This window comes from Theropithecus gelada, chromosome 9, assembly GCF_003255815.1.
Source record: "Theropithecus gelada isolate Dixy chromosome 9, Tgel_1.0, whole genome shotgun sequence".
In the NCBI taxonomy this organism is placed as follows: domain Eukaryota; kingdom Metazoa; phylum Chordata; class Mammalia; order Primates; family Cercopithecidae; genus Theropithecus; species Theropithecus gelada.
In genome coordinates this window covers 59,897,402-59,925,077 of record NC_037677.1, presented here as the reverse complement: position 1 = coordinate 59,925,077, position 27,676 = coordinate 59,897,402, and the positions used below count along the sequence as shown (strand labels likewise).

Below are 27,676 nucleotides of genomic sequence, written 5' to 3'. Positions count from 1 at the left end.
TTTTTTTTTTTTTTTTTTTTTTTTGAGACGGAGTCTCGCTCTGTCGCCTGGGCTGGAGTGCAGTGGCCGGATCTCAGCTCACTGCAAGCTCCGCCTCCCGGGTTCACGCCATTCTCCTGCCTCAGCCTCCCGAGTAGCTGGGACTACAGGCGCCCGCCACCTCGCCCGGCTAGTTTTTTTTGTATTTTTTAGTAGAGACGGGGTTTCACCATGTTAGCCAGGATGGTCTCGATCTCTTGACCTCGCGATCCGCCCGTCTCGGCCTCCCAAAGTGCTGGGATTACAGGCTTGAGCCACCGCGCCCGGCCGGGAATACCTATTGCTTTTCTCACTGAAAATAAAAGTGTGTTAGGAAAATGGTTTAACAGATTTTAAGTGAAATATTTTTACACTGACATAATTTTCTCCAGGATGTGCACACACTTCCTAAGTAAGAGTTTGTGATTAAAAGAAAACCTATGCCTAGATAACCTGTGTTAGATCCTGAAGGCTACCCAGTTCTCTGAAGTTAGGAGTTGCCTGGCCTCAGATTCTTTTAAAAAGTTATTGATTCAGGTCTTGCTAATTTGGAATTAAGTTAAAGCTGACCTTTGCATTAATTTTGAAGGCAAGGTTTTCTGCACAAATTAATGTAAGACATGATAGGAGAGATTTGCTGATATTCAAGCCATTTGAGAATCAAAGCACTTAAAAAATACCACATATCTTCTTCTAATTACAAGTGGATTTTGAAATGAATCTTCTTATGACTGTGCCTTTTATTGACAGCTACTATAGTTACATATAACTTGATAATAAAAATATTTTATTTTCAATTTTTTCGGTAATTTAGTTCACTTCTTTTTCATTGCTATAGCTGAGAATTTGCTATTTAGAGCCTCAAATAGCTAAGGATTCAACAGGAGAATAATCTGTGTCTGTTTAGAAGGGGAAGGAGGGATTCCTACAGTTGAGAGATCTATCTTTTGAATAGGTGCTTTGGAACAGTTGTGGACCTTGAGCCTAACTATGGGTGCTGCCAATGCTTATTTGTGATAGTGCTGGGTCTTTTTTGAATTGGAAGTGGGGGTGCTCCTGGTGCCCCCGTGTGGAAAACTAGTGGTGCAACACTTTTAAGAACCCCAGTTGTGCAGGATTGGAAACTGAAGCTAGAACATTGTCTAGAATTTTAGAGGTTAACTTTGTGCTTTGATCGCTTAACTCCGTAAGAGTCAGTTTCCTACAGCAAAAAGGAAGATAGATGGTCTTTGAAGATGCTAAATAGAGACTTAAGAGATGGCTGGTGTTATACTGTTCTCTGTGTTTTTATGTATTTTAAAACATTTACTGAAATACTTATATATATTTAAAGTGATTAGTCTGTTGTTTCAGCTTCTCCTGGTGTATCCTGGGAGATTTTATGCTAGTTTCCTGATAGTCCTCATGAATCCTGGTTGTAAACAATAAGCTGAGACCCATTTATTCTATCCTGCATCTTCTTCCAGGTGAGGGATGGTAAGGGAACTAAGAATGAGGAATAGCAGGGAAGGTCAGAAAACACTTTTAAATTATATTACTTTGAGGGGTTTATTTGTGGAATTAAAATTAAATTGCTAGATTAACATTTTCAATTGTTTCTTCCAACCAGTAATTCCAAGTTTTTCAGGTTAATTGAATATAGTGAAACATCATCCAGCGTGTGCATTTCAAAACAAGATGTAAAAGAACTGTGATTTGTGGCACCACATACTAATGAGGCTTCTCTGAAGTGGGAGGGGCTTTGGCAAGGCTGCAGTAGATGAATGTTGACTAGTGGAAAGGCTGATAATGAGGCATGTGACAACAGGGCTTTTTCCTGCTGAAGACATTAAACATATTCTGGCTTGAGCAATTTTACCAGTTTTCACAGTTTTAGCAATAGGGAACCCAATTCTACTCTGTTTAGCAACAGAGTAGAATTAACTGAAGATTTGCATGCAAGATGCTGCATTTTGACAGAAATGAGAATTGTGGTGTGGTGACAATATTTTTAAGGCCTTTGTAGGACTGACTACCTTAGCTATGTATGTTAATGCTGTAACTTCTTCTCTGTCTTACTTTGTATCATGGTATCTCAACTTTGCAAAGAAAGTAATTGTGGGATTTCTTTCCAAAAGGACACTGAAGCCATGAAGAGAGCATTGGCCTCCATAGACTCCAAACTGAACCAGGCCAAAGATTGGCTCCATGACCCTAGTGCCTTCCCAGGTAACCCTTTAGTTCTGCTTTTCTGATAGATACAATGATAAGCTAAAAACCAAGCAAATGAAAGAAAGAAAGAAAGAAATTCTCCCATAATCTCATCATTTGAGAGAACTACTGTAACATTATGGGGAATACCCCATTATCTGATAGTTTTGAGTAACTGAAACAAGTAGTAGGCCTTAAAAGGATGAAGGAAATAGATTCGATCACCTCTAATCATGGAGGAGTAAGTCACACTGAGCTGGGCATTCTTTGCAAAATTATTCGTCCTCCCCTTCCCTGAATCCAAAAGGTAATTATTTTCAATAAAGGTTCTTCTTTTCCAGTTCCCATTGAGCAGACTTCCATTTATCTCAATAGACTACTTAATTAAGCAGATCAAATCATGATGCCAATGAGAATTGGGAAGTGAAGTTGACTGTATAAAGATAAGACCCAAATAGGTTATTGCACTAGGCTTTATTGATTTTCTAATACAATATTTATTCTGTTTTAGATTAATATTTGAATGAGTGTGAAAAACCTAAAGGAGGTTGGAGGTCCTAAATACTATTAAATTGTTAGAGTCTGTTTTCATCATCCATATTCTTACCACAGGCTACTTAGTATCTCCAAATAGATATGGTTCCAAGTATCTTTTTTCGCAATGTCTGTGGTTGAAACCTCCCCCTATGGTTTAAGGGCACTGCTTGGCTGTTAGCTATCAGATACGTTGCCTTCTATTCACTCCTCTTGTTTAAAATCATCCATTCCTTGGTGAATGAAATGACTTGTAAAGTATCCTCTCTAAATAATGAATGTGTCAACAGTGTAGATATTGAATATCTGTTTATTTTAGGGGATGCTGGTGAGCAGGCCATCAGACAGATCTTAGATGAAGCTGGAAAAGTTGGTGAACTCTGTGCAGGCAAAGAACGCAGGGAGATTCTGGGAACCTGCAAAATGCTAGGGCAGATGACTGATCAAGTGGCTGACCTCCGTGCCAGGTAAAGTTCCTCTGTCCTTACAGAGCAGTAGTGGGTAACTCATTCCTAACAGGGTGATTCAGAAAACAAGCCTCTGCCAGTTTTGAGTTATTTATTTGGCTAGTAAATAACAGAGATAATATAGTCTATTAAATTCTTTTGAGATGGAGGTGATCTTTCCCTTTGCTGACTTTATTTATTTATTTATGTATTTATTTATTTATTATTTTTTGAGATAGAGTCTCACTGTCACCCAGACTGGAGTGCGGTGGTGTGATCTTGGCTCACGGCAACCTCCACCTCCCAGGTTCAAGAGATTCTCCTGCCTTAGCCTCCTGGGTAGCTGGGATTATAGGCGCCTGCCATCACACCCGGATAATTTTGTTTGTTTGTTTGTTTGAGACAGTCTCACTCTGTCTTCAGGCTGGAGTGCAGTGGCAGGATCTTGGGTGACTGCAACCTCTGACTCCATGGTTCAAGCAGTTCGCTGCCTCAGCCTCCTGAGTAGCTGGGATTACAGGTGCCCGCCACCATGCCCAGCTAATTTTTGTATTTTTAGTAGAGACGGGGTTTCACCATCTTGGCCAGGCTGGTCTTGAACTCCTGACCTTGTGATCTGCCTGCCTCGGCCTCCCAAAGTGCTGGGATTACAGGAGTGAGCCACCGTGCCCGGCCACGCCTGGCTAATTTTTGTATTTTTAGTAGAGATGGGGTTTTGCCAGGTTGGCCAGGCTGGTCTTGAACTCCTGGCCTCAGGTAATCCATTCGCCTCGGCCTCCCAAAGTGCTGGGATTACAGGTGTGAGCCAGCATGCCTGGCCTGACTTTATTTAAAACATGTTTTAAATTATTTATTTATTTATTTATTTATTTATTTATTTTGAGATAGAGTCTCACTCTGTCACCCAGGCTGGTGTGCAGTGGTACGATCTCGGCTCACTGCAACCCCTGCCTCCCAGGCTCAAGCAATTCTCCTGCCTTAACCTCCCAAGTAGCTGGGATCACAGGCATGTGCTGCCACACTCGGCTAATTTTTTGTAATTTTAGTAGAGACAGGGTTTTACTGTGTTGGCCAGGCTGGTCTGAAATTCTCAGGTGATCCACCTGCTTTGGCTTCCAAAAGTGTTGGGATTACAGGCATGAGCCACCATGACCTGCCAAATTTTTTATTTTTATTTTTTATGTTTTTGAGATGAGAGTTTTGCTCTTGTTGCCCAGGCTGGAGTGCAATGGTGCGATCTTGGCTCACTGCAACCTTCGCCTCCTGGGTTCAAGTGATTCTCCTGCCTCAGCCTCCTGAGTAGCTGGGATTTCAGGAATGCACCACCATGCCTGACTAAGTTTACATTTTTAGTAGAGACGGGGTTTCTCCATGTTGGTCAGGCTGGTCTTGAACTTCTGGCTTTAGGTGATCTGCCCGCCTCGGCCTCCCAAAGTGCTGGGATTATAGGTGTGAGCCACCATGCCCGGCCAAATTTTTTATTTTTAATGACATAGTCTTGCTCTGTCACCCAGGCTGAAGTGCAGTGGTATGATCATAGTTCACTGTAACTTTGAACTCCTGGGCTGAAGCAATATTCCTTCTTCAGCCTCCTGAGTAGATAGAACTATAGGCATATGCCACTATGCTTGGCTAGTTTTTAAATATTTTGTAGAGATAAGGTCTTGCTATGTTTTGTGGTCTCAAACTCCTGGCCTCAAGTGATCCTCCCAAAGTGTTGAGATTAAAGGCGTGAGCCATCACTCCTGGCTTGAGCTTTTAAAATATACAAATGCCTAATAACAAAGTTGAAACTTGTTCCATAATTGAAACTGAAACACAAATCTAGTTTTTAATTTTCTAGCCATAGGCTTATGAAAAATAAGGGGCAATGGTGAAGTCTGGCTTGGGTAAATACATTTTACGAAGGGTGGGGAGAAAGAAACATAGAGTGAAAACACTGGAATTATTTCACCTCATAAAAATATCATTTAACTCGGTTATCCTCTAAGTTGGTAATTTCTGGGCTTTTTTGAGTTTCCTTTTCATGATTATTTATTTGGTTTCATAATTATTTACTTTCCTTTTACCCTCCTAAAGCCTTGGCCTTTAGAGCTTTTCTCCCCATAAACTAAATACACATAGTTTGCTATTGAGAAAACTCAATATAATATAAATTTGTTTGGAATTCATACAAATGAACTCATCCATAGTGATAATGAAGTTCTAAAAGATCCTCATTTTTATATAATTTTATGGTATGGACATTACGAAAACTTGGAATAGGATGAGACACTCATGAAACATCATGAGATAATTGGGATACACAAGGTCTGCATACAAACAGGGCCCAGAAACACTCCTCTACATGCAGTGCACTGTTATACCTGGTCTCCAATATTAGTGCAATAGGCATAAGTGCAGATCTTATTTATTTTTATTTTATTTTATTTTATTTTATTTTATTTTATTTTATTTTATTTATTTTATTTCTTTGAGATGGAGTTTCGCTCTTGTTGCCCAGGCTGGAGTGCAATGGCACGATCTCAGCTCACTGCAACTTCCGCCTCCTGGGTTCAAGCGATTCTGCTGCCTCAGCCTCCTGAGTACCTGGGATTACAGGCATGTGCCACCATGCCTGCCTAATTTTTGTATTTTAGTAGAGACATGGTTTCACCATGTTGGTCAGGCTGGTCTTGAACTCCTGACCTCAAGTGACCCACCTACCTCAGCCTCCCAAAGTGCTGGGATTACGGGTGTGAGCCACTGTGCCTGGCCAAGAATGCAGATCTTAAAGGAGTGGTTCTTAACCTTTTTTGGACCAAGATCACTTCTATCATCTGATGAAAACATTCATCCTTAACCTAAAAAGATGTATATAAACATGCCCATACAATGTTATATATAATTTCTAGAGGTTCATGGATTCCCTGTAGCCCTGGAAGCTCCAGGAATTTCAGGTTGAGTCTCTATGTTGAAGGGGAAAGAAACAGCTTAAATAAATGTGATCTCATTGAATTCAGTGAATCTTTTCTCCTGCTGAGAAGCAGTCTCCTCTGTCATGAGCATGGCAAGAACTTAGCAAAAAGACAAAAAGAAGTTTTGTTCTCATTCAGAGAAACGCCAGTGCAGTTTGACAGGATTCTTGGCTCTTCTGATTTCTCACTTTTGTGTCTTTTGTCTGCAGCCTTTTCCCAGTGTGGTCGCCAGTTTTCACTTGGAATTCTCAAATACACAGTTGTATGTGTGTAGAGAAAGATGAGTATGAGCAAGAGAATGAGGTAGCTATTGTAGGGGTTCCACCGTTAATCTGTAAAGAGAAAAGGCTAGAACAGTGAAGGGTAACTATGGTCCTGCTTCACAGTGGAGCCTGCAGTATCCTTTCCTGATGAAAGATTAGAAAGTTATCTCCCTGTAGTCCTTTCTTAAGTGTACCCAGCTATTTAATATTTTAGTGGCTGAAATACAGTAAGAATTTCTTCTTGATATTCTGTTAAGTCACACAGGTTTCTAGGTTGCTAGTATATATTTTTACCCCCATAGGACTCAATAAAAACTTTCTATTTTGAATGAAAAAACTGTGTAGCCCATAAATAGTTTTACTTTTTCACAATTGGAATTTCTGCATTTCCAGCCTCAGAGAAGTTATTACTTTGTAATATACAGTTGGACTTTTACCAAAAAGATCTCTCATCATGAAGTAGTAGATTTGAAGAAAAAAAGCAAATTAAATCCTAAAGACTATGTTTCCTAAAAGTCTTCCCTCTTCTGCCACATAAAAGGAAGGCCTCAACTTCAAGGAAAAGGTGTATATATACCTTTTATATACCGAGCAGTAAATGAATGAATTCATTACCTCAAGTTTTGGTACAGATGAAAAACAGAAGAATTTTAAAAAGAGGCTAGATAGACTGGGCACAGTGGCTCACACCTGTAATCCCAGCACTTTGGGAGGCTGAAGCAGGTGGATCTCTTGAAGTTGGGAGTTCGAGACCAACTTGGCCAGCATTGTGAAACCCTGTCTCTACTAAAAATACAAAAATTAGCCAGGTATGGTAGCACACGCCTGTAATCTCAGCTACTAGGGAGGCCGAGGCAGGAGAATTACTTGAACTACTTGGGAGGCTGAGGTAGGAGAATTGCCGTCTTGGCTCATTGCAACCACTGCCTCCCAAGATCGCGCCACTTCATTCCAGCCTGGACAACAGTGAGACTTTGTCTCAAAAAACAAACAAACAAACAAAAAAACAAAAAAAAAAACCCACAGAGGCCAGATAGATGAATGACAAATCAATACTATTATGAAGGGAAGCAAAGATATTTTGGAGTTTATCCTAAAATTAGAAGTTCTGATTAGGATAATCAGCCATGCCATTCTACCAAATGGTAAAGTTACCGCCCCTATCATTGGGATTACCAGGCTGCTTGGATTAAAACAATCTGGATCGTAAAATGAGGGCAAAACAAAGAAATAGGGAAAGTAAATAGAGAAACAAGTTTCCATGAACTCATATCATTTTTGGTAGGAATAGCGTATCATTTCTGAGAGAGGAAAATAGTGAAATCAATTCTTTTTTTTTTTTTTTTTTTTTTTTTGTGACGGAGTCTCGCTCTGTCGCCCAGGCTGGAGTGCAGTGGCCGGATCTCAGCTCACTACAAGCTCCGCCTCCCGGGTTCACGCCATTCTCCTGCCTCAGCCTCCCGAGTAGCTGGGACTACAGGCGCCTGCCACCTCGCCCGGCTAGTTTTTTGTATTTTTTAGTAGAGACAGGGTTTCACCGTGTTAGCCAGGATGGTCTCGATCTCCTGACCTCGTGATCCACCCGTCTCGGCCTCCCAAAGTGCTGGGATTACAGGCTTGAGCCACCGCGCCCGGCCCCGTGAAATCAATTCTTTAGGAACTTGGTGGGAAACAGTGGTTTCCTATCAACATGTGCTCAGTATTAGCTAGTTTTGGTATTTATATATTTATGGATTGCCTAGGAGTGGAAGGTAGGCATTTAAGATTATCATTAGGTTCATTATAAAAATGATGATAATTCAGTAATATTAGTAGGTTGTATATTTGTATAGCTTTATTGCCAGTGTTTTCAAGTATATTATTTTGATGCTTGAAGCCACTCCATAAGTGGGGAAAATGTATTAAATGTATTACCTACCTTCATTATATGTTACCTTCATTATATAAGTTAGAAAACGGAAACCCAGGGAGGTTAAACATCATAAACAAGGTTCCACAGGTACCAAGAATCAAGATTTGAACACAGAGCTGCTTGTTCCCACTATGGTACACTTTCATTAACACTACGCGTGCTGCCTCCTGAAACATTTTCAATGTATACTTGCCCATAAGAAGACAATTTAATGGACTATTTATTTCAGAAGCACACATTACTATGGTAACAAAGCCCTCCTTAGCAATAAGATCACCAGCACATTTTCCCACTGAAGTTTAGATTTGATTATGTAATCACTACCAAGAGGAGAATCATTATCAAAATTTGCTGGCCTGGTCTTCAAAGTGGTTATGCAGTTCCATGAAGCTAATGTGCATTTTTAAAAGAAAAAGTACGTGATTTGGGCATCTTGCTTTGTTTATGTCTGTTTTCTTGTGCTGTCCCAGATTTACTGGGGAAAAGGAAAAAGCCAAGCATGTTCACGAAAACCACATGTACTGTGCTATTGGGAATATTTTGTCATTAAGTATTTGAGGGTGTACAATGACAGCATATGTCTGTTTTGAGCAGAGGACAAGGATCCTCACCGGTGGCCATGCAGAAAGCTCAGCAGGTATCTCAGGGTCTTGATGTGCTCACAGCAAAAGTGGAAAATGCAGCTCGCAAGCTGGAAGCCATGACCAACTCAAAGCAGAGCATTGCAAAGAAGATTGATGCTGCTCAGGTAGTGATGGTGATTTTCAAGAGGGGTGGGAAATAAAAGAGAAAGAGAAATGTTTCATAAATATCCTAAATCATAAATATCCTATCTTTCTTCTCTGTCTCTTATCATTTACTGTGGTTGGATAATGGTTTCTTTTTTTTTTTTTTTTTGAGACGGAGTCTCGCGCTGTGTCACCCAGGCTGGAGTGCAGTGGCGCGATCTCGGCTCACTGCAAGCTCCGCCTCCCAGGTTCAGGCCATTCTCCTGCCTCAGCCTCCGAGTAGCTGGGACTACAGGCGCCCGCCACCACGCCCGGCTAGTTTTTTGTATTTTTAGTAGAGACGGGGTTTCACCATGTTAGCCAGGATGGTCTCGATCTCCTGACCTCGTGATCCGCCCGCCTCGGCCTCCCAAAGTGCTGGGATTACAGGCTTGAGCCACCGCGCCCGGCCTGGATAATGGTTTCTAAGTGATGAGTGACTTCTGGCACTTACCAATGTTAACACCTCCTTTACCACCACAGGTTTAGACAAATATTTATTTGTATTTTTAAATAAAGATCTTAATTTACAGCACTTCAATTAGCTAAAAGTAAGCACTCAGAGTACCAAGGGAATCCTAGTTCCTGATATAGATTGCAGTACATTAAAACTATTCCTTGTCCCAGAATTCACAACTCTTTGGTCATTGTAATGTTTAGGGGTTAAAGTTTTCTGATACTGCTCTACTGTAAAATGATTTTCAAGCATTTCACAAACACACGTTTGAGGAACTGAGGAACTAATAAGGTGTGGTTAATTCAGAGATGAGATAAAGCTTGGGAAGATATTTTATGCTAATGGGCATGAAAAAATTGATTTTTTTTTTTTTTTTTTTTTTTGAGATGGAGTCTCCCGCTGTCGCCCAGGCTGGAGTGCAGTGGCGCAATCTCGGCTCACTGCAAGCTCCGCCTCCCGGGTTCACGCCATTCTCCTGCCTCAGCCTCCTGAGTAGCTGGGACTACAGGCGCCCACCACCGCGCCCGGCTAATTTTTTGTATTTTTAGTAGAGACGGGGTTTCACTGTGGTCTCGATCTCCTGACCTTGTGATCCGCCCGCCTCGGCCTCCCAAAGTGCTGGGATTACAGGCGTGAGCCACCGCGCCCGGCGAAAAAATTGATTTTAAAAAGATGAGAGATTGAGTTCATCTTATCTAAGAACCTCTGTACAATAATTAAGACCAGCATTATAAAAATGATTACTGGTGTATTACTTTTGAAATCCTTCTTCTGGCCTGGTTAAGTTTAGTAGAGTGGAGTTTGTGAGTAGATCACAGTGTGCTGCTTCTCCGTTTCTGTGTGTAGAACTGGCTTGCAGATCCAAATGGTGGACCAGAAGGAGAAGAGCAGATTCGAGGGGCTTTGGCTGAAGCTCGGAAAATAGCAGAATTATGTGATGATCCTAAAGAAAGAGATGACATTCTACGTTCCCTTGGAGAAATATCTGCTCTGACTTCTAAATTAGCAGATCTACGAAGACAGTATGTATTTAACCCTTAAATTGCCTTTTCATATCTTTTCTTCTCTCTCTTTCTCTCTCCCTTCCCTCTCCCTGTCTTTCTTTCTTCATACATATTTCAATTCCCCTAGGTTAAATGTACTTACGATGCTCCTCCACTATATTCTCATCGATTCTAGGTCAGATGTTAATTTGTTGTATCGCTGATGTAACTGAGGTTTAATGACTTCTTGCTGGTCACATAGTTATAAATTGATAAATTTAGGAAGATAAGAACTCCTTTTTTGAGATGCTTTTTAAATTTCTAAGCTAGGGCTTGCTTTGATACATCATGTTTATGACCTATCTGTTTCTCATACATAAGAGGAAAATAATTTTTGTGGCTAGCTATGAAAAGACTCCTATGTGTATGTGGAAGGGAAGAAGCATAAGAAGGTACTTTCCTCCTTCCCCAGCAATGTTATTTTGTAAGTAGTAAGTATAGAAGATACTTAAATTACATTTCCTGGATGATTTTTCTTATAACAACAGCCTCTCCACAGCCTTCTCTCCTAAAGGCTCTCATGGCACCTACTTTGATGATATGGAAAAGGGATATTTCCTTTTTTTTTTTTTTGAGATATGGTCTCACTCTGCCACCCACGCTGGAGTGCAGCAGCATGACTATGCCTCACTGCAGCTTTGAACTCCCAGGCTCAAGCCATCCTTCCGCTTCAGCCTCTGGAGCAGCTGGGACTACAGGCACGTGCCACCATGCCTGGCTAATTTTTTTATTTTTTGTAGAGATGGGGTGTCACTATGTTGTCAGGGCTAGTCTCAAACTCAAGGGCTCAAGCAATCCTCCCACTTCAGCTTTCCAAAGTTTTGGGATTACAGGCATGAGCCACTGCACCTAACTGCTTTCTTCTTCCAATAGATATTTTTCACTCTTAAGAATAAAACCCCTGCAGCACATGCTAAAATAACACTAAGGAAGGGTTTAATGTCAAATGTAAAATTTGCTGTCTATACTCTTAGGACCTAATGTAAGTCCATATATATGCTAGGTACTCTTTAATGTTTCTTAATGATGAAGAGGTAATGAATGGTAATGGTGCTAACAGCAGACCTTCATGTGTGGTCATTCATGCCATCATTACTTAATACTGTAGCACACACATAAACATACATCTGTGTAACCTCTTGCCAGGAGTAGCCACGATCAGAGTCATGTTAAAGACCCACTTTGTTCAACTTTATAAAGGAGAATGTTACAAAAATTTAGAATCATAAAGGAACTCTTAAGAGAGTATCTAAGCTGGGCAAGGTAGCTCAGGCCTCTAATCTCAGCACTTGGGGAGGCTGAGGGTGTGTGGATCACTTGAGGTCAGGAGTTCAAGATCAGTCTGCCAGCCTGGCCAACATGGTGAAACCCCGTCTCTACTAAAAAAATACAAAAATTAGCCAGGCCTGGTGGTGGGTACCTGTAATCCCAGCTACTCAGAGGCTGAGGCAAGAGAATAGCAGGAAGTGGAGGTTGCATTGAACTGAGATTGTGCCTGGGTGACAGAGCGAGACTCTGTCTCAGAAAAAAAAAAAGAGAGAGAGAGAGAATCTAAATTAGCTCTTCTGGCAGATGGGCTATTATTTTTATTTATGTATTTGTTTTATTTATTTATTTATTTTTGAGATGGAGTCTCACTCTGCTGCCAGGCTGGAGTGCAGTGGTGCGATCTTGGCTCACTGCATCCTCCGCCTGCTGAGGTCAAGCGAGTCTCCTGCCTCAGCCTCTCGAGTAGCTGGGACCACAGGCGTGCACCACCACGCCCAGCTAAATTTTTGTATTTTTAGTAGAGATGGGGTTTCACCATGTTGGCCACGATGATCTTAATCTCTTGACCTCATGATCTACCTGCCTCGGCCTCCCAAAGTCCTGGGATTACAGGCGTGAGCTACCACACCCAGCCTATTATTTTTATTTTTACAGATGAGACAGATAAAGTTAACCAGAAAGTTACCTTTCTATGGCTGAGAGGACCTGAGATGGAAAATGAGTCAGATTCTTTGTATTTTTATAATGGTTAGAATTTGAAGTCTTTGGAATAAGGTTTTGGGGGCAGTTTTTTTCTTTGTGATATAATTGTGGTTGTCTTTTTATTTCTGTGTTGGTACTTGGTTGAGGTTCTTTGGTTGGAAGGTCCTGGTCAAGTAAAAAGTAGAGGATTATTGAAAATAGAGGCACCTCATCAAACCCAATAGCTTGAACGTGGCCAGATATTGTGGCAATGGAAAGCCCCTCCCTTCACCTCTTAGTCACTGTGTGGGATCCTCTATGTCTGTTTCACCCTGTGTGTTGACTTAGTTTATTTATCTGGAGGTTTGTCTCCGGCTGTGAGCTACCATGGCCCAGGCCTAATCATTTTCCAGCTCCAGATCTCCTCACTGGTTGACTATGCAGTGTTTTTGAAGTATGGACCCAGGGTTACCTGCCTAAGAATCATCTGAGAAGGTTGTTAAAATTGCAGACCCCTTGACCCCACCCCAGACATACTTAATCCAAATCTCTTTTGATGGTGGGTTTAACAATCTGTATTTAAAAATAAGATCTCCAGTGACTTTTATCCATACTGGACTTTGAGAACCCCCAGAATCTAATTGAGTGCCTTGCCTGACTGTGGATATCTTGTCCTTGAGGTAGATAACCACCTAGTTTAATCAGTTATGGCAAGGACTGGGGATTATGTGATACCAAATGTATAGTAGTTTAAGAATGAAGGCTGGGCGTGGTGGCTCATGCCTGTAATTCTAGCGCTTTGGGAGGCTGAGGTGGGTGGATCACTCAAGGTCAGGAGTTCGAGAGCAGCCCAGTCAACATGGTGAAATCCCATTTCTACTAAAAATTAAAAAAATTGCTGAGTGTGGTGGTGGGCACCTATAATCCTAACTACTCAGGAGGCTGAGACAAGAGAATAGCTTGAATCCGAGAGGCGGAGGTTGCAGTGAGCCGAAGTCGTGCCATTGCACTCCAGCCTGGGTGACACAGCGAGACTCCATCTCAAAACAAAACAAAACAAAACAAAACAGAGTGGAGACTCTGAAGTCACAGTGCTGGGTTTGAATCCTGACTCTATCAAAGTAAGTAATGGGACATTGGGCAAGTTATCCAACCTCGTACCTTCGTTTCTTTAGTAATGAGGATAATACTGTTATTTACATCATAGGGTTGTTGTAAGGATTAAATAATATAAGACAACTGCTTTTGTCCGGGTGTGGTAGGTCATGCCTATAATCCCAGCACAGGACTTTGGGAGGCCCAGGTGGTAGGATCACTTAAGCCCAGGAGTTCAAGACCAGCTTGGGAAACATCGGGAGAATGTTTCCTTTCTCTAAGAAATGTTTTTTTTTAAAAATTAGCCAGGTGTGGTGGTGTATGCCTGTAGTCCCAGCTACATGGAAGGCTGAGGTAGGAGGATTGCTGCAGTGAGACCTGGGAGGTCAAGCCTGCTGTGAGCCATGATCTCACCACTGCATTCCAGCCAGGGTGATGGAGCGAAACCCCTCTCAAAACAAAAAACAAACAACAGAAAATTACTTGCAACAGTACTTGGCAGAATTAGGACTCAAAAGATAGATAGTACTACTACTAGTTCGGCTATAACTACTTCAGCCGCTCCTACAACAAACATGGCTGCCTGGGCCCACCCAGTTCCAGAGGGAACTAGTGCTTTCAGAGGTGGCAGGCAGAGGGTGCAGCTAACCTAGTGATGATTGATTGAGCTCAGCTAACCAAATGATTGATTTGAGCTTCACTGATGCAAACTCATATTTAATGTCTTAACTAGGACAAAATCATCTAAATGTAAATTATTAATTTTTTATGTAAGGGCCAAATAAATAAACCACTCCTTTCAAACCAAATTAATAGTAATCATGAGCAATTTGTCATCTTATTAGCATTTGTCATTAACAGCTAAGTGATCTCAATGTAAATAGTGTTTATGTGTGACAGGATGGCTGTCTTTTTCTCTGCAGGGGGAAAGGAGATTCCCCAGAGGCTCGAGCCTTGGCCAAACAGGTGGCCACGGCCCTGCAGAACCTGCAGACCAAAACCAACCGGGCTGTGGCCAACAGCAGACCCACTAAAGCAGCTGTACACCTTGAGGGCAAGATTGAGCAAGCACAGCGGTGGATTGATAATCCCACAGTGGATGACCGTGGAGTCGGTAAGGGCAGCAGTGCACTAAACCCCATTAGATTGGTCTCAGTGCAAATAAGCAAGATGTTGATAGGGGTCCTGTAACATCTGTAATTAGGTAAGGGTTCTTTAGCTGCTGATAAGTAACTGTGATTACATTTCCAAATGCAGCCAGTAAAATTCCTGTGATGTAATCAAGAAGTGGGCCAGGCATGGCGGCTCATGTTTGTAATCCCAGTGCTTTGGGAGGCTAATGTGGGAGGATCACTTGCGCCCAGGAGTTTGAGATCAGCCGAGCAACACAGCAAGACCCTCTCTCCTCAAAAATAAAAAGATAAAGAATTAGCTGGGCATAGTGATGCTCACCTGTAGTCACACCTTCCCAGCTACTTGGGAGGCTGAGGCGGGAGGATCACTTGAGACCAGGAGTTACAGGTTGTAGTGAGCTATGATCACACTACTGCATTCTAACCTCAGTGACAGAGAGAGACCATGTCTCTTAAAAAAAAAAAAAGACAAAATTCTAAGTTAGTTGTACCCAGCGTTGTGAGGAGTTGGAGCGTTGGGCACATGTATAATTTACTGGAGAAATAAATTAGTACAAACTTTCTAAATTTGGTATTAGATGTCAAGAGCTTTAAACAAAGTTCATACCTATTGACTCAGGAAATTAAGGGATTTTTTTTCTAACAAATAATTAGAGATCTTTCTAAGAAGTTGCATACAGGAATATATGTTTAATAATAAACATATTAAGTTGTATACAGCATAAATGTTTAATAACAACTGACTTGTGAAATAATTATGGTTAATATGATAAAATATTACATAGACTTTAGATCACGATTTTAAAATATAGTGAAATAAAAATAAAGTGTTAAAAAGAACTGGCTGGGTGTGGTGGCTCATGCCTGTAATCCCAGCATTTTGGGAGGCTGAGGCGGGTGGATCGTCTGAGCTTAGGGGTTCGAGACCAGCCTGGGTAATATAGTGAGACCTTGTCTCTCTAAAAAAACCAATTAGCCAGGTATGGTGGTGCACACTTGTAGTCCCAGCTACTTGAGAGGCTGTGGTGGGAGGGATTGCTTGAGCCAGGAGGTCAGGGCTGCAGTGAGCTGTTGTTATGCCACTGCACTCCAGCCTGGGTGATAGAGCAAGACACCACACTGCACCACACTGCAGAATGGCATTGTAATTGTCTCCTCTGGGTCTTGTAAGTTTCATTGTTTTTCTCTTGGTCCAGGTCAGGCTGCCATCCGGGGGCTTGTGGCCGAAGGGCATCGTCTGGCTAATGTAATGATGGGGCCTTATCGGCAAGATCTTCTCGCCAAGTGTGACCGAGTGGACCAGCTGACAGCCCAGCTGGCTGACCTGGCTGCCAGAGGGGAAGGGGAGAGTCCTCAGGCGCGAGCACTTGCATCTCAGCTCCAGGACTCCTTAAAGGTAGAAGTCAGGAGCACATATCATTTTACTTTTTATGCTTCCTATTACTGAAAGATGAGGGAAGGAAGAGAGAGATTTGAAAAATACATAATTTCTGGCATCTAGGAAAAATGAAAAGAGTGTGACCAAAGATACAAGGAAATCTAGAGCTTATTAGGAAAAAGCTTGCTGGTATATAGTAGCAACTAAATTTGTTTTCCAAATTCCACTCAGTCAAGAGCCCTGTTGTGATTTTTGCTCTATCCACATATCATCTGTACTTTTATTTAGCCAATATTTTTCTTAAAATGGACTTCTTTTTAAAACTTAAATTTATTTAAGAGAAAACTCTGTGGCCTGGGCATGGTGGTGCACGCCTGTAATCCCAGCTATTTGGGAGGCTGAGGTGGGAGAATCACTTGAACCTGGGAGGCAGAGGTTGAAGATCATGTCATTGCACTCCAGCCTAGGTGACGGAGTGAGACTCTGTTTCAAATAAATAAATAAATAAGTAAAATAAAACTTTGTAATAATCCTGAAATCTTGGGTTTGGTAAGGTAGTTGTATTTTTTCCTATTATCCTTTAAAAGAAACACATAATTATGAAAATAAAAACATTTGCCCATGTAACACCTAAAATTATCTCAGGTATCACCAGCTAGTTTATGCTGCCCACCTTGGGAAACAATGAGGGTGATGGAGACTTCTTTATATAAATCCAGAAAACTTAAATTGGACTAAATGTGATGACTATGAAAAGAGCTTGTTCATGGCTTCTAAGAATACTCTTATTTAGACCCATGTTTAGAAATTGATACAGATATTTGTTATTGAGTTTTTCTAGAAAACTTAATTGAAAAAACCTGGATTAAAAAAGTTCCCATTCTTGATTTCTTTCTTCTTAAGATAATAAATTGCTTAGAAATTTGACACTACATCCACCGAACAATCCTTACAGTTACTGTGATCATTATCAGGCCCTGCCAGCACTGGCAATGGTATGGAATTCTAGCTCATCTCTGGGCCTTCTTTGGGCTCAACCTCATGATTCTCAGTATCATTTCATAGAGGCCACCAAGAAAGGAAATAGAATTCCTTGATTGAGTGGAACAATTTCTAGGGACATGTGGGTCATGTCTTATTTCTTCTACACCACTAATGTCTTAGAGGGCAGGATTCATAAATTACATCTGTTCTGTAATAGCTCAGTGCTTTGTACACAGTTAACAATAAATATTTATTGAAGGAAAGACTGAATAGATGAATGAATGTCAGTGAAGTAAGGGCATTAGTAGATATGCTTTGAGGATATATCTGGACATTTTCATATGTAAACAATGTTTTTAAGGATCTAAAAGCTCGGATGCAGGAGGCCATGACTCAGGAAGTGTCGGATGTTTTCAGTGATACCACAACTCCCATCAAGCTGTTGGCAGTGGCAGCCACGGCCCCTCCTGACGCACCTAATAGGGAAGAGGTGGGTATCTGAGGTCTTCCATTTTTCTGTTGGCCTGCGCTATAGGTATATGTAAAGTTGAAATGTGATTACAGTGTACATCAGGATCAGTGGTTGGGAAACTAGATGAGGGGTGGAAGAGCTGAACAGGGAAAGCCCTACCATCTCTACTTTTAGTCTCCACATGTATCAGTTGGGAATATCTTTAGTTGCAAGCAAGAGAAGACCTGACCATCAGAGATTAAAACAACCGGGTTTGTTTTCATCACAAACCAAGAAACATGGAAGTTGGTAGCTTTGGCATTGGTTCAGCAACTAAATATCATGAAAGCTGGCATTTCTGTGATTTTCTAGGTCATTTTCTCAGGGTGTGGGATGGCATCATGTTAAAGGCAGGAAGAAATGAAGAATGGGGGTACTCCAGTCACAACTGTGCCTTTTGAGTCAGGATGATCTTTTTAAATCAATTGATGTCATTCTTATACTCAAACCCTTCCAATGACTTCCCGCTATCCCAGAGTAAAACCAGAGTGCTAACAATGAAGAGGATTGCCAGTGATGTGCTGGTAAGCCAACTCTCCAGGAAAACAAAAAACCTTGATTTGTAATGTTTGTTGATTTCCCTTATGTAAATATTCCCACGGTGGCTGTTTCAACATGAAGTCACTGAAACCTGAGTTGGGAAGAGATGGACATGTTTGGCTCCTGTGAGCTGCCATGAGTCTGTACAAGTGGCTTCAGCACACCACTGGATCTGGTCCCCATCCACTTCTTTGCCCTCGTGTGGTACCACTCTTCCCCCTCAGGCTACATCTGTATATACCTCCTTGAATTGTATTCCTAGTGTGTGTTTATATTGTTCTAACCTTGGGACCTTTGCACTTGTTTGTTCCAGTCTTCTCCAGATAACTATATCTATTAGTTACTGTCTTTCTTCAGCTTTCTACTGAAATATCACTTTTGGGTGACCATTAAGATAACAACCCCACCCCAACTACTATCTCCATGGATTTCTTCATCTCCATATCCTACTTTTTTCCTTAGCATTTATCAACATTTAATGTATTTACCCATTTTTCATTTTTGGTTTGTCTTGTCTTCCTACCATTACCATGAAAACTCCATACAGGTAGGGACTTTATTCTGTCATTACCTTATTCCCCCTTCTTGGAACAGTGCCTGCCACATTGTTGGTGCTGAATGAGTGAAAATAGAGGCTTTCCTAGAAATTGTCTAGGAGAGCTTTGCTATACCTCATTGGCTTGAACTCTGTCTCATGACCACCAACTGCAAAGGAGTTCAGGAAAGCGAGTATTTGGTTTTCCAGCCTTTATAGTATTGGCAGCGAAGTAGAACGGGTTTGGGTCAGGTACCCAAGACAGTGTAGAACTGGTAGGTGGAGGTTTTTGTTATTATGCGACGATTACCCCAGTTTTCTTTCTATAACCTGACTTACTAGGCATTTCAGCTGATTGCTCCCTTAGGCTGAGATGATTTGCTATTTTTTTCATTCTAGACTTCTCTTTCATGCTAGTAGATACATCTAGGTGGGCCTCTACACCTATAGGCTTCCTAGTTACCTCAGCATATGTTGTCCTTCTGTTCTGTCTTGGAAATTTGTGAGTTGTCATTGACTTTTCCCTTCCCCGCACCCATTCATACAAATAAACAACTAAGGTATGCTCATTTAATCTCACATCTGTTTTCTGTTCATGTTGCCATAGCTCTAATTCTGTTCCTAGTCCCCCGCTGCCTATATGATTGTATAGCTCTAACTGGTCTTCTTTGACTCTTTCACTAGGCCATCAGTCAAATAAAAATACAACCTAACTCTGACATTCTCCTGCTTAAACCCTTCAGTGGTGCCTGCCCTTTCACAGAGGATAAGGCCAGAGCTCTGTGATCTAGCTCTGACACTTCCGATACCTGTTTCCTACAAACTGCTCCCTCTCATTTCTGGCCCTAGCTATACCTCGTTGCTTGTGGTTTCCTGCATAGTCTGTCTTTTCCATGTCTTTGTTTTTTCTGTGTAATTATCTTCCCCTTCTTTTTTGGTGAATTACTATTTATCCTTCATCCTATAATCCTTTGCTTCCTAGAGAGGTTAAGTACTTTTTCTTTGCTCCTGTAATATCAGTGCTTAGCTTTATTATTGTACATAGCACACTGTATTGTAAATCTGTTTTCGAGTGCTTTTTTCTCACTGGGCTGTGAGTTCCTTGAGATGAAGATATTGTGTCTTACTCATTTTTGTATCCTCAGCACCTGTCTCAGGGTCTGGCACATAGTAGGTGCTCAGTAAGTTTTGGTTGAGTGACGAGAAAAGCAAGTTAAGCAGTTAGTTAAATCAGAAGGAGCAGCTGTCATGGTCTGGCATTGAGATGGTCAACCAAGGATATTAGGTAGGTAAAAGCCCAGGAGATCCAGAGTGTGGGAGACCAGCTAGGGTGAAAGAACTGAGGCCACAAGAAGGAGGCTAGGAGATGAGGGATTTTAGGCAGAGATTCTGAGCATTAAATGGCAGGAACCCATGTAGCTGAATCCAAACAAGAGGCTGGCGTGGGGAAGAGACTTGAGAGGATAGACACAGAACACTGGCAATGATATTGGAACTTGCTATTGAACCAAGAGAACTTTAGAGATTGTCTAGAGCCAGAAGTGGTCTCCAAGTTAGGCAGAAGGAGACAAAAGAGAGGATGCATTCCACCTGGCAGCTGCAGACATGTTCGTGTAATGTATAAACCTGACCCAGTGCTGTTCGGAAGCATCAGTTCTAATAGTGCGGTAAGTAATTAACTGAATGTGAAGACTAAATAACCCCCATTCTCAAAAGCTTATCTTCTAGTTTGAAGAAGATAAGCTTTTGCAAGAATCTATTCTAACAAATGACCAAAGATCTCTTGCTATTTTAGGTAAGTTAAATAGTCCCCTCCACGGTATGCAACCTTGCACAGTGAAAGGAAACGTTAACTTTTTTAAAATTTGAGAACTGAATGAACAATTAAGTAGATGGTTTTGCATTTGGGGTTAATAAAATCAGTCATCCTTGCCCTGAGGCCTAAGCGTGAGCACGAGCTATCGTTTTTCCCTTGGAGGTCAAGGGCAGAGTTTTTACAACATTAATGGTAATGGGATATATGAAGGATGCTGCTCTGGGGAGGTTGGAGCTTAGTTTAGGAAGGTGTGGATGTTCTTGGCTTTTAACGTACCCAGCCACCTACAATAGAGTCTGGAGTGGGTTTGACTATCTTCTTCAAACTAGAAGATAAGCTTTTCAGAAGGGGGTTGTTTAGTCTTCACATTCAGCAAATTACTGCAGAGTATATAATGCTCTTGCTTGTACCTGGTAAGCACTGGTTGAACTGGAAATGAAGGGTATGTGCATGTGTGTGTGTGAGTGTGTTTGTGTGCATTTGCAGATGATGGTGATGGCTAAACGTCTGAGGAGATCCATCAAGGCCAGGATTTGGAGTTTGACTGTTGTTTTATTAACTAGGGTTTGATGTCATCTCTAAAGTCTTTGAGCAGTTGCTGCCCCTACTGAAAGGAAGAGACTTTTTCTTAGGCTACCTGACCCATTTGATTGAAATAAATGTTCTTAATGTCTGTTTTTTCTTCAAGGTATTTGATGAGAGGGCAGCTAACTTTGAAAACCATTCAGGAAAGCTTGGTGCTACGGCTGAGAAGGCGGCTGCGGTTGGTACTGCTAATAAATCAACAGTGGAAGGCATTCAGGCCTCAGTGAAGACGGCCCGAGAACTCACACCCCAGGTTGGGTTTTGCTCACTCCTCATACAGTGTTCAGTAAAGAAAGTTAATTACAGAACAGTTTCTATACATTTTTGAATACTTAATGTAAGACAGCATAAGAAAACATATACAGGCCAGGCCAGTAGCTCACACTTATAATTCCGGCACTTTGGGACGGTGAGGCAGGAGGACTGCTTGAGCTTTGGAGTTTGAGACCAGCCTGGGCAATATAGCGAGACCCCGACTCTACCAAAAAAAAAATTAGCTGGGTGTGGTGGTGCATGCCTGTGAACCCAGCTATTTGTGAGGCTGAGGTGGGAGGATTATTTGAGCTCCCAAGGTTGAGGCTGCCAAACTGCCCCACTGCACTCCAGCCTGGGGTGACAGAGCAAGACCCTGTCACTATCTTTATACATTTTCATAACGTTTGAATTTCTTTTTACAAAGACTATTTATTAGTTTTGAAAGTAGAAAAAAATTAGTAAAGCAATCCCCTTGCCACATACATACATAACTAGGAAAATATTTGGATAATCTTTTTTTTTTTTTTTTTTTAGACAGAGTTTTGCTCTTGTTGCCCAGGCTGGGGTGCAATGGTGCAATCTCAGCTCACTGCAACCTCCACTTCTTGGGTTCAAGTGATTCTCCTGACTCAGCCTCCCGAGTAGCTGGGATTACAGGCGTGCGCCACCATGCCTGGCTAATTTTTGTATTTTTAGTAGAGACGGGGTTTCTCCATGTTGGCTAGGCTGGTCTCAAACTCCTGCCCTCGTGATCTGCCCACCTCGGCCTCCCAAGTGCTGAGATTACAGGCATGAGCTACCTTGGCTGGCTTGGATAATCTTAAGAGGCTACTTTGTTTTAATTTAGAGTTTATATATTTTCTCCACATCTTTGTGAGAGTTTTTTTTCTTAATTAATTAATTTATTTTTTTCATATTGAGCTGTTTCTACAACTTACTTTCTTTTTTCTACTTATTGTGTAACAAGGCATGGCTAGTAAGTTTGGGAGCAAAAGAAGATTGGGAAAAAACCAAATTGGACAGTTATGAAAAGTCTACTATGTGATAGGTTTTCTTAAAAATATTAGCTCAACATTAGTTCAATGTTTATACAATTTTTCTTCTATTCAAATTATAGAAAATTCATTATTTTTTCATTTATTTATTCAGACATTTATTGAGTGCCTGTGATATATTCAGAACTATGCTAGACTTTACAAATTTGTGATACTGTAAACTTGTGAGGAGATATGGGGGAAATAAGCATGTCTCTTAATCATTAAACTTTTGCCCATGTGGTGTGTTAATAAATTAGATCCTCTTGTTCAGCTTTTTAACTTGTCCAACTTTTACACAATTTTTTATAAGCTACAAGCATGTCTAACACTCTTTAAAAGCTCCCACAAAACATGGAACATAAAACACAATTTCAATATGAAACTGAGATTCCTAAAAAAGAGAAACAGGAATCTAGACTTACAATCTAGGCTTTTTTCAATTATAGAAAAAATGAGGACTCTGGAGACAGATCTGGACTTGAGTCCTCTGTGATCTTTTCTTTTGTTTTTTGAGATGGAGTCTCGCTTTGTTGCTCAGGCTGGAGTGCAGTGGCATGATCTCGGGTCACTGCAACCTCCGCCTCCTGGGTTCAAGCAATTCTCTTGCCTCAGCCTCCCCGGTAGCTAGGGTTACAGGCATATGCCACCACACTCGGCTAATTTTTTGTATTTTTAGTAGAGATTGGGTTTCACCATGTTGGCCAGGCTGGTCTGAAACTCCTGACCTCAAGTGATCCACCTGCCTCGGCCTCCCAAAGTGCTGGGATTACAGGTATGAGCCACTGCGCCCAGCCGAGTCCTCTGTGTTCTTGATGCTTCGTCTCTCATCTGTAACATGGAGCTAACTCCTTCCTAATGGACTCTATTTGGATTAAGAATATGCATGTACAGCCTGTATCTTACCTGATATGTAGCAAATGTTAATCCTTTTTTTCCCCAAATGCTGTAACTGACTGGCCAGGACCTCTTGAGCAAGTCACTTAAATTTTCTGAGACTTGGTTTTTGCATCTCTAAAGTAGAGATATTAACTGTCCTGTCTCTCTCATGGGGTTATTGTGAGGATTTTTTCTTTATATTATTTATAAATCAGTTTTGAGTACTTTTTGGTATCTTTCTTAATGGTGATTTTTAAGATGGGTTGATACCAAGTGTTTAAACATATGCCAGTTTTGTGTATGTTCTTCTGAAGTATCAAGTGGACACTCATTTACTTTGTCACTTTATTACCTTCTTAAAATAAGTCTGTGATGGTAAAACCTTCCTGTGAAGGGCCCATTCTGGGAGCTATTGAGACCAAACCTCCTATGTTCAGCCTAAAAAGAGACTTGCCACTTTCTGGCTTTACAGTGCCATCTGTAGGTAAAAAGGAGAAAGCTTGGCTGAAGGTTTGTATTTGGAGAGCGAGGGTGCTCTGGTGTTTAAAGGTGTTTTGTCATTGTCAGGTGGTCTCGGCTGCTCGTATCTTACTTAGGAACCCTGGAAATCAAGCTGCTTATGAACATTTTGAGACCATGAAGAACCAGTGGATTGATAATGTTGAAAAAATGACAGGTACAGTTTTCTATAAAGTTCTTGTTGTCTAATCCATGAAGAATGAGTTCTGAGAAATTGGAGCGGGACTGGTTCTGTTACTCAGCTGCAATTGGATAAAGGGCCAGTCATGTGCTCAGCAGTGTACTTGGCCCTGTGAAGGCTGCTGAGCAGTGGCGGCTTCTCATTCAAGCCTTGCAACTTTGTCAGAAGAGAGACTCTTTGAGTCTCTTTTATTTTAATGCTGCCCTCCTGGCGTGATGTTTATTGTCACTCCTCCTATCTTCTCTTTGAATAGTGTCTTTGCCCAGTCTGAGCCCGAGTTTGGTTTCAGAGGCTGGGAGGCGGTGTTTGTGGATACAGTAAGTGTCCCTGTCATTTACAGTGGGTTCACATTTCAAGGAACCACAATAGCTACCATTTAATACAACTTGTCTCAGAGTTTCCTCCAACTTATCAACTACGTAGTTTTTTTTAAAAAGGAGAAACCAACCACCAGCAAACCTGTGTCTGTGCAATTGAAGTGGCACCTCTGAATCGTCTTCATTCTCTGTAAAGGGAGAGATAGGAAAGAAGGAATGAGGAATGTAGGCTTTTCGCTGTCCCTGCAGAACCTGTTGTGACTGGGGTCCATGGCAGCCCGAGATGAAAGTGGAACTCCTGAGGTGTCTGAAGAGAGGTAATAGGAATAAAAAACAGGCTGTTAGGGTTATTGGAAGCCTCCGCATGGCTCATCTTGAGCACTACAAGCTGCCAACAAGCAACAGATGGCTGGGGAGTGAGACGGTCAGGGAGAAAATATTATTCACAGATAACGTGGTGGTGATGCAGTGATGGTTTCAGACGTATTCCTTGTTTCCTCCCGATGTTGCATTTCTGGTTGTGTGGGGTGGATACAAGGCTGGCAACCACGGTTGGTATAAATGCTGCAAATCCAGATGGGCTTTTGGACTATGTCCTTGCTTTTTTTTTTTTTTTTTTTTTTTTTTTTTACTGTGGTGTTTACCTGGAAGCTTTTGATTATGTAGGAAGAACTCTGAGCTGAAGAAGAGAATTCTGGATGTTATACTTTCTCATGAGAAACTTGAGTGGATAACAGTGTTTTGGAGTTTCTGTTCTTCTAAATTGAAACTAAATTCCATTTCTGTTTTCCTAACAGGGCTGGTGGACGAAGCCATTGATACCAAATCTCTGTTGGATGCTTCGGAAGAAGCAATTAAAAAAGACCTGGACAAGTGCAAGGTAGCTATGGCCAACATTCAGCCTCAGATGCTGGTTGCTGGGGCAACCAGCATTGCTCGTCGGGCCAACCGGATCCTGCTGGTGGCTAAGAGGGAGGTGGAGAATTCCGAGGATCCCAAGTTCCGTGAGGCTGTGAAAGCCGCCTCTGATGAGTTGAGCAAAACCATCTCCCCGATGGTGATGGATGCAAAAGCTGTGGCTGGAAACATTTCTGACCCTGGTAAGCAATGCATGGCACTATGGCTCACCTCCGCTGAGAGGTTAACTCAGGAAAGATAGTGAGGGAATATGTACCCCACAACCACCACATACAAAGTCTGGGGGCAAAAGCTATAGACATTTAGTTCGAGAATGCTAGATTAATCTTTTTCCATCCAAATCTCTGCAGTATCAGCAGGATTGTTGTACGTTAATTTTTCTGGACCAACTTCTCTGTGCTTTCTGTTTTTTTTTTTGAGACTGAATTCTGCTTTCTCAGGATGGAGGGCAGTGGTGTGATATCAGCTCACTGCAACCTCTGCCTCCTGGGTTCCAGCGATTCTCCTACTTCAGCCTCCCAAGTAGCTGAGATTACAGGTGTGCGCCACCATGCCCAGCTAATTTTTGTGTTTTTAGTAGAGACAAGGTTTTGCCATATTGGCCAGGCTGGTCTTGAACTCCTGACCTCATGTGATCCACTCGCCTTGGCCTGTTAAAGTGCTGGGATTATAGGTGTGAGCCACTGCGCCCAGCCTCTGGGCTTTTTTTTTTAGACGGAGTTTCACTCTTGTTGCCCAGGCTGGAGTAAAATGGCGCAATCTCACCTCACTGTAACCTCCGCCCCCCAACCCGGATTCAAGTGATTCTCCTGCTGCAGCCTCCCGAGTAGCTGGGATTACAGGCTCCCACCATCACACCCAGCTAATTTTTTGTAGTTTTAGTAGAGACAGAGTTTCACCATGTTGGCCAGGCTGGTCTCAAACTCCAGACCTCAGGTGATCCACTGGCCTCGGCCTCCCAAACTGCTGGGATTACAGGCACCCAGCCTGTGCTTTCTTAATATGGTCTGGCTAAATAGCTCCTTGCCTTGTTCAGTCATTATTTTGGAAAATTTTCAAAAAATGCATGATAACCAATTTACCGTCCATTTAGTTTATGTAACTGGCGTTAACTTCTCTTGGGCTTTTCTTAAAATGCATTTTTTCTCTGTAAAGCATTCTCAATTTCTATCACATCTGGTGGGCTTAAGGTGATCTGTGGGTCTCCTAGGCCCTACACCTAAAAAAAAATCTGGGTTTTCTTTAGGTGAATTTGGATCATGTTTTTGGTACTACCATGGCAGATCATAATGGGAGCCGCTCCTTTGGTTGAAATCATCTGAATTTCTTCCTGTTTTGAACATCTGATGTTTTCAGTCTTGTCTATGAGTAGAATGTAGTCAATGCAAGAGAGTAGGAAGGAGGGGCTCCCCTATCCATCTCTGGTTCAGGCAGAATCTTTCTAATATCCTCAACCCATTATCACTAAGGACATGCTTGGTTTCCAAAACTGGAGTTTCTAATAGTTTGAGTAGATTCTTGAATTCCAAGCAACTGGACAGAGTAGCGCAGCTTAGCATAAGGGTTAACATACTGAATGCCAAGTAGAGCAAAGGAGTAGAGAGAAAGGTGAGAAGTACTTCAGGGAATGTATGTCCAATCTGAAACTAACATCTCCCATGTTCTGAGTTGGGCAGGCTTATCTCTTGACTGCCTCATCATAAGAGAGGCGATGGATGCCACCTGAGCCCAAAGTGTTCACGCCCAGGGATCTCCTGCATACTTGTTAGTTGTACAGCCAAGAAGGCACCCTGAACACTAAAAGAACAGCTGGTTTGTGATGCTTCCAACGCTCTGCAGGCCTCAGGACATCTGCCTTGTCCTGCCTCCCTCCCTCTTCAATCACTGCCCGTGATGTTTACTGGCAGCTTCACATCCAGCTTTTGTTCATGGAACCAGTTCTGCTGCTGCACAGACAGTGCTTTGGGGCACTGATCCACCCAGCTGAAAGTGAGGGTGTCTTGTGTTTAGGACTGCAAAAGAGCTTCCTGGACTCGGGATATCGGATCCTGGGAGCTGTGGCCAAGGTCAGAGAAGCCTTCCAACCTCAGGAGCCTGACTTCCCGCCTCCTCCACCAGACCTTGAACAACTCCGAGTAAGTAAATTCAGAGATGTGGAGAACTGAGCAGGAAGGTGTTGAGACTGCAGCAAGAGAGAGGTAGATTGTGTTTTAGAGCCTCCATCACTAGGTGGCTTCGTTTAGCTTTCATTTGAAGCTTAGTGGGAGGCAGATCTTGATTTTCATTTCTAAATCCAGTGGAGTTTATAACCTAGTGCTTAAATGCATGGGTTGTGTGTGTGTGTGTAGTACTGGTGTGTGTGGTAGTGGCTTGCTGTGATGGGGAGTGGCTGGAGCAGAGGAGCTGGCTTTGGTAAGTGTGGATGTGATGAGTGATGAGGTAGTGCATTGTGGTAAAAT

The 27,676-nt window shown here is 41.9% G+C and overlaps 1 protein-coding gene across 3 annotated transcripts in view; it reads left to right on the top strand.

Annotated features, from left to right (window-relative positions):
• The window catches only part of VCL (vinculin), a 126,431-nt gene that overhangs the window by 86,073 nt on the left and 12,682 nt on the right, over positions 1 to 27,676 (top strand). For all 3 annotated transcript variants that reach the window (XM_025397576.1, XM_025397577.1, XM_025397578.1), the window contains exons 7-17: positions 2,136 to 2,226; positions 3,062 to 3,209; positions 8,915 to 9,068; positions 10,391 to 10,566; positions 14,556 to 14,746; positions 15,962 to 16,161; positions 17,489 to 17,617; positions 21,218 to 21,367; positions 23,850 to 23,958; positions 25,097 to 25,399; positions 27,228 to 27,352. In XM_025397576.1, coding sequence (XP_025253361.1) covers positions 2,136 to 2,226; positions 3,062 to 3,209; positions 8,915 to 9,068; positions 10,391 to 10,566; positions 14,556 to 14,746; positions 15,962 to 16,161; positions 17,489 to 17,617; positions 21,218 to 21,367; positions 23,850 to 23,958; positions 25,097 to 25,399; positions 27,228 to 27,352 — 1,776 coding nt within the window. The remainder of the gene's footprint in view (positions 1 to 2,135; positions 2,227 to 3,061; positions 3,210 to 8,914; positions 9,069 to 10,390; positions 10,567 to 14,555; positions 14,747 to 15,961; positions 16,162 to 17,488; positions 17,618 to 21,217; positions 21,368 to 23,849; positions 23,959 to 25,096; positions 25,400 to 27,227; positions 27,353 to 27,676) is intronic.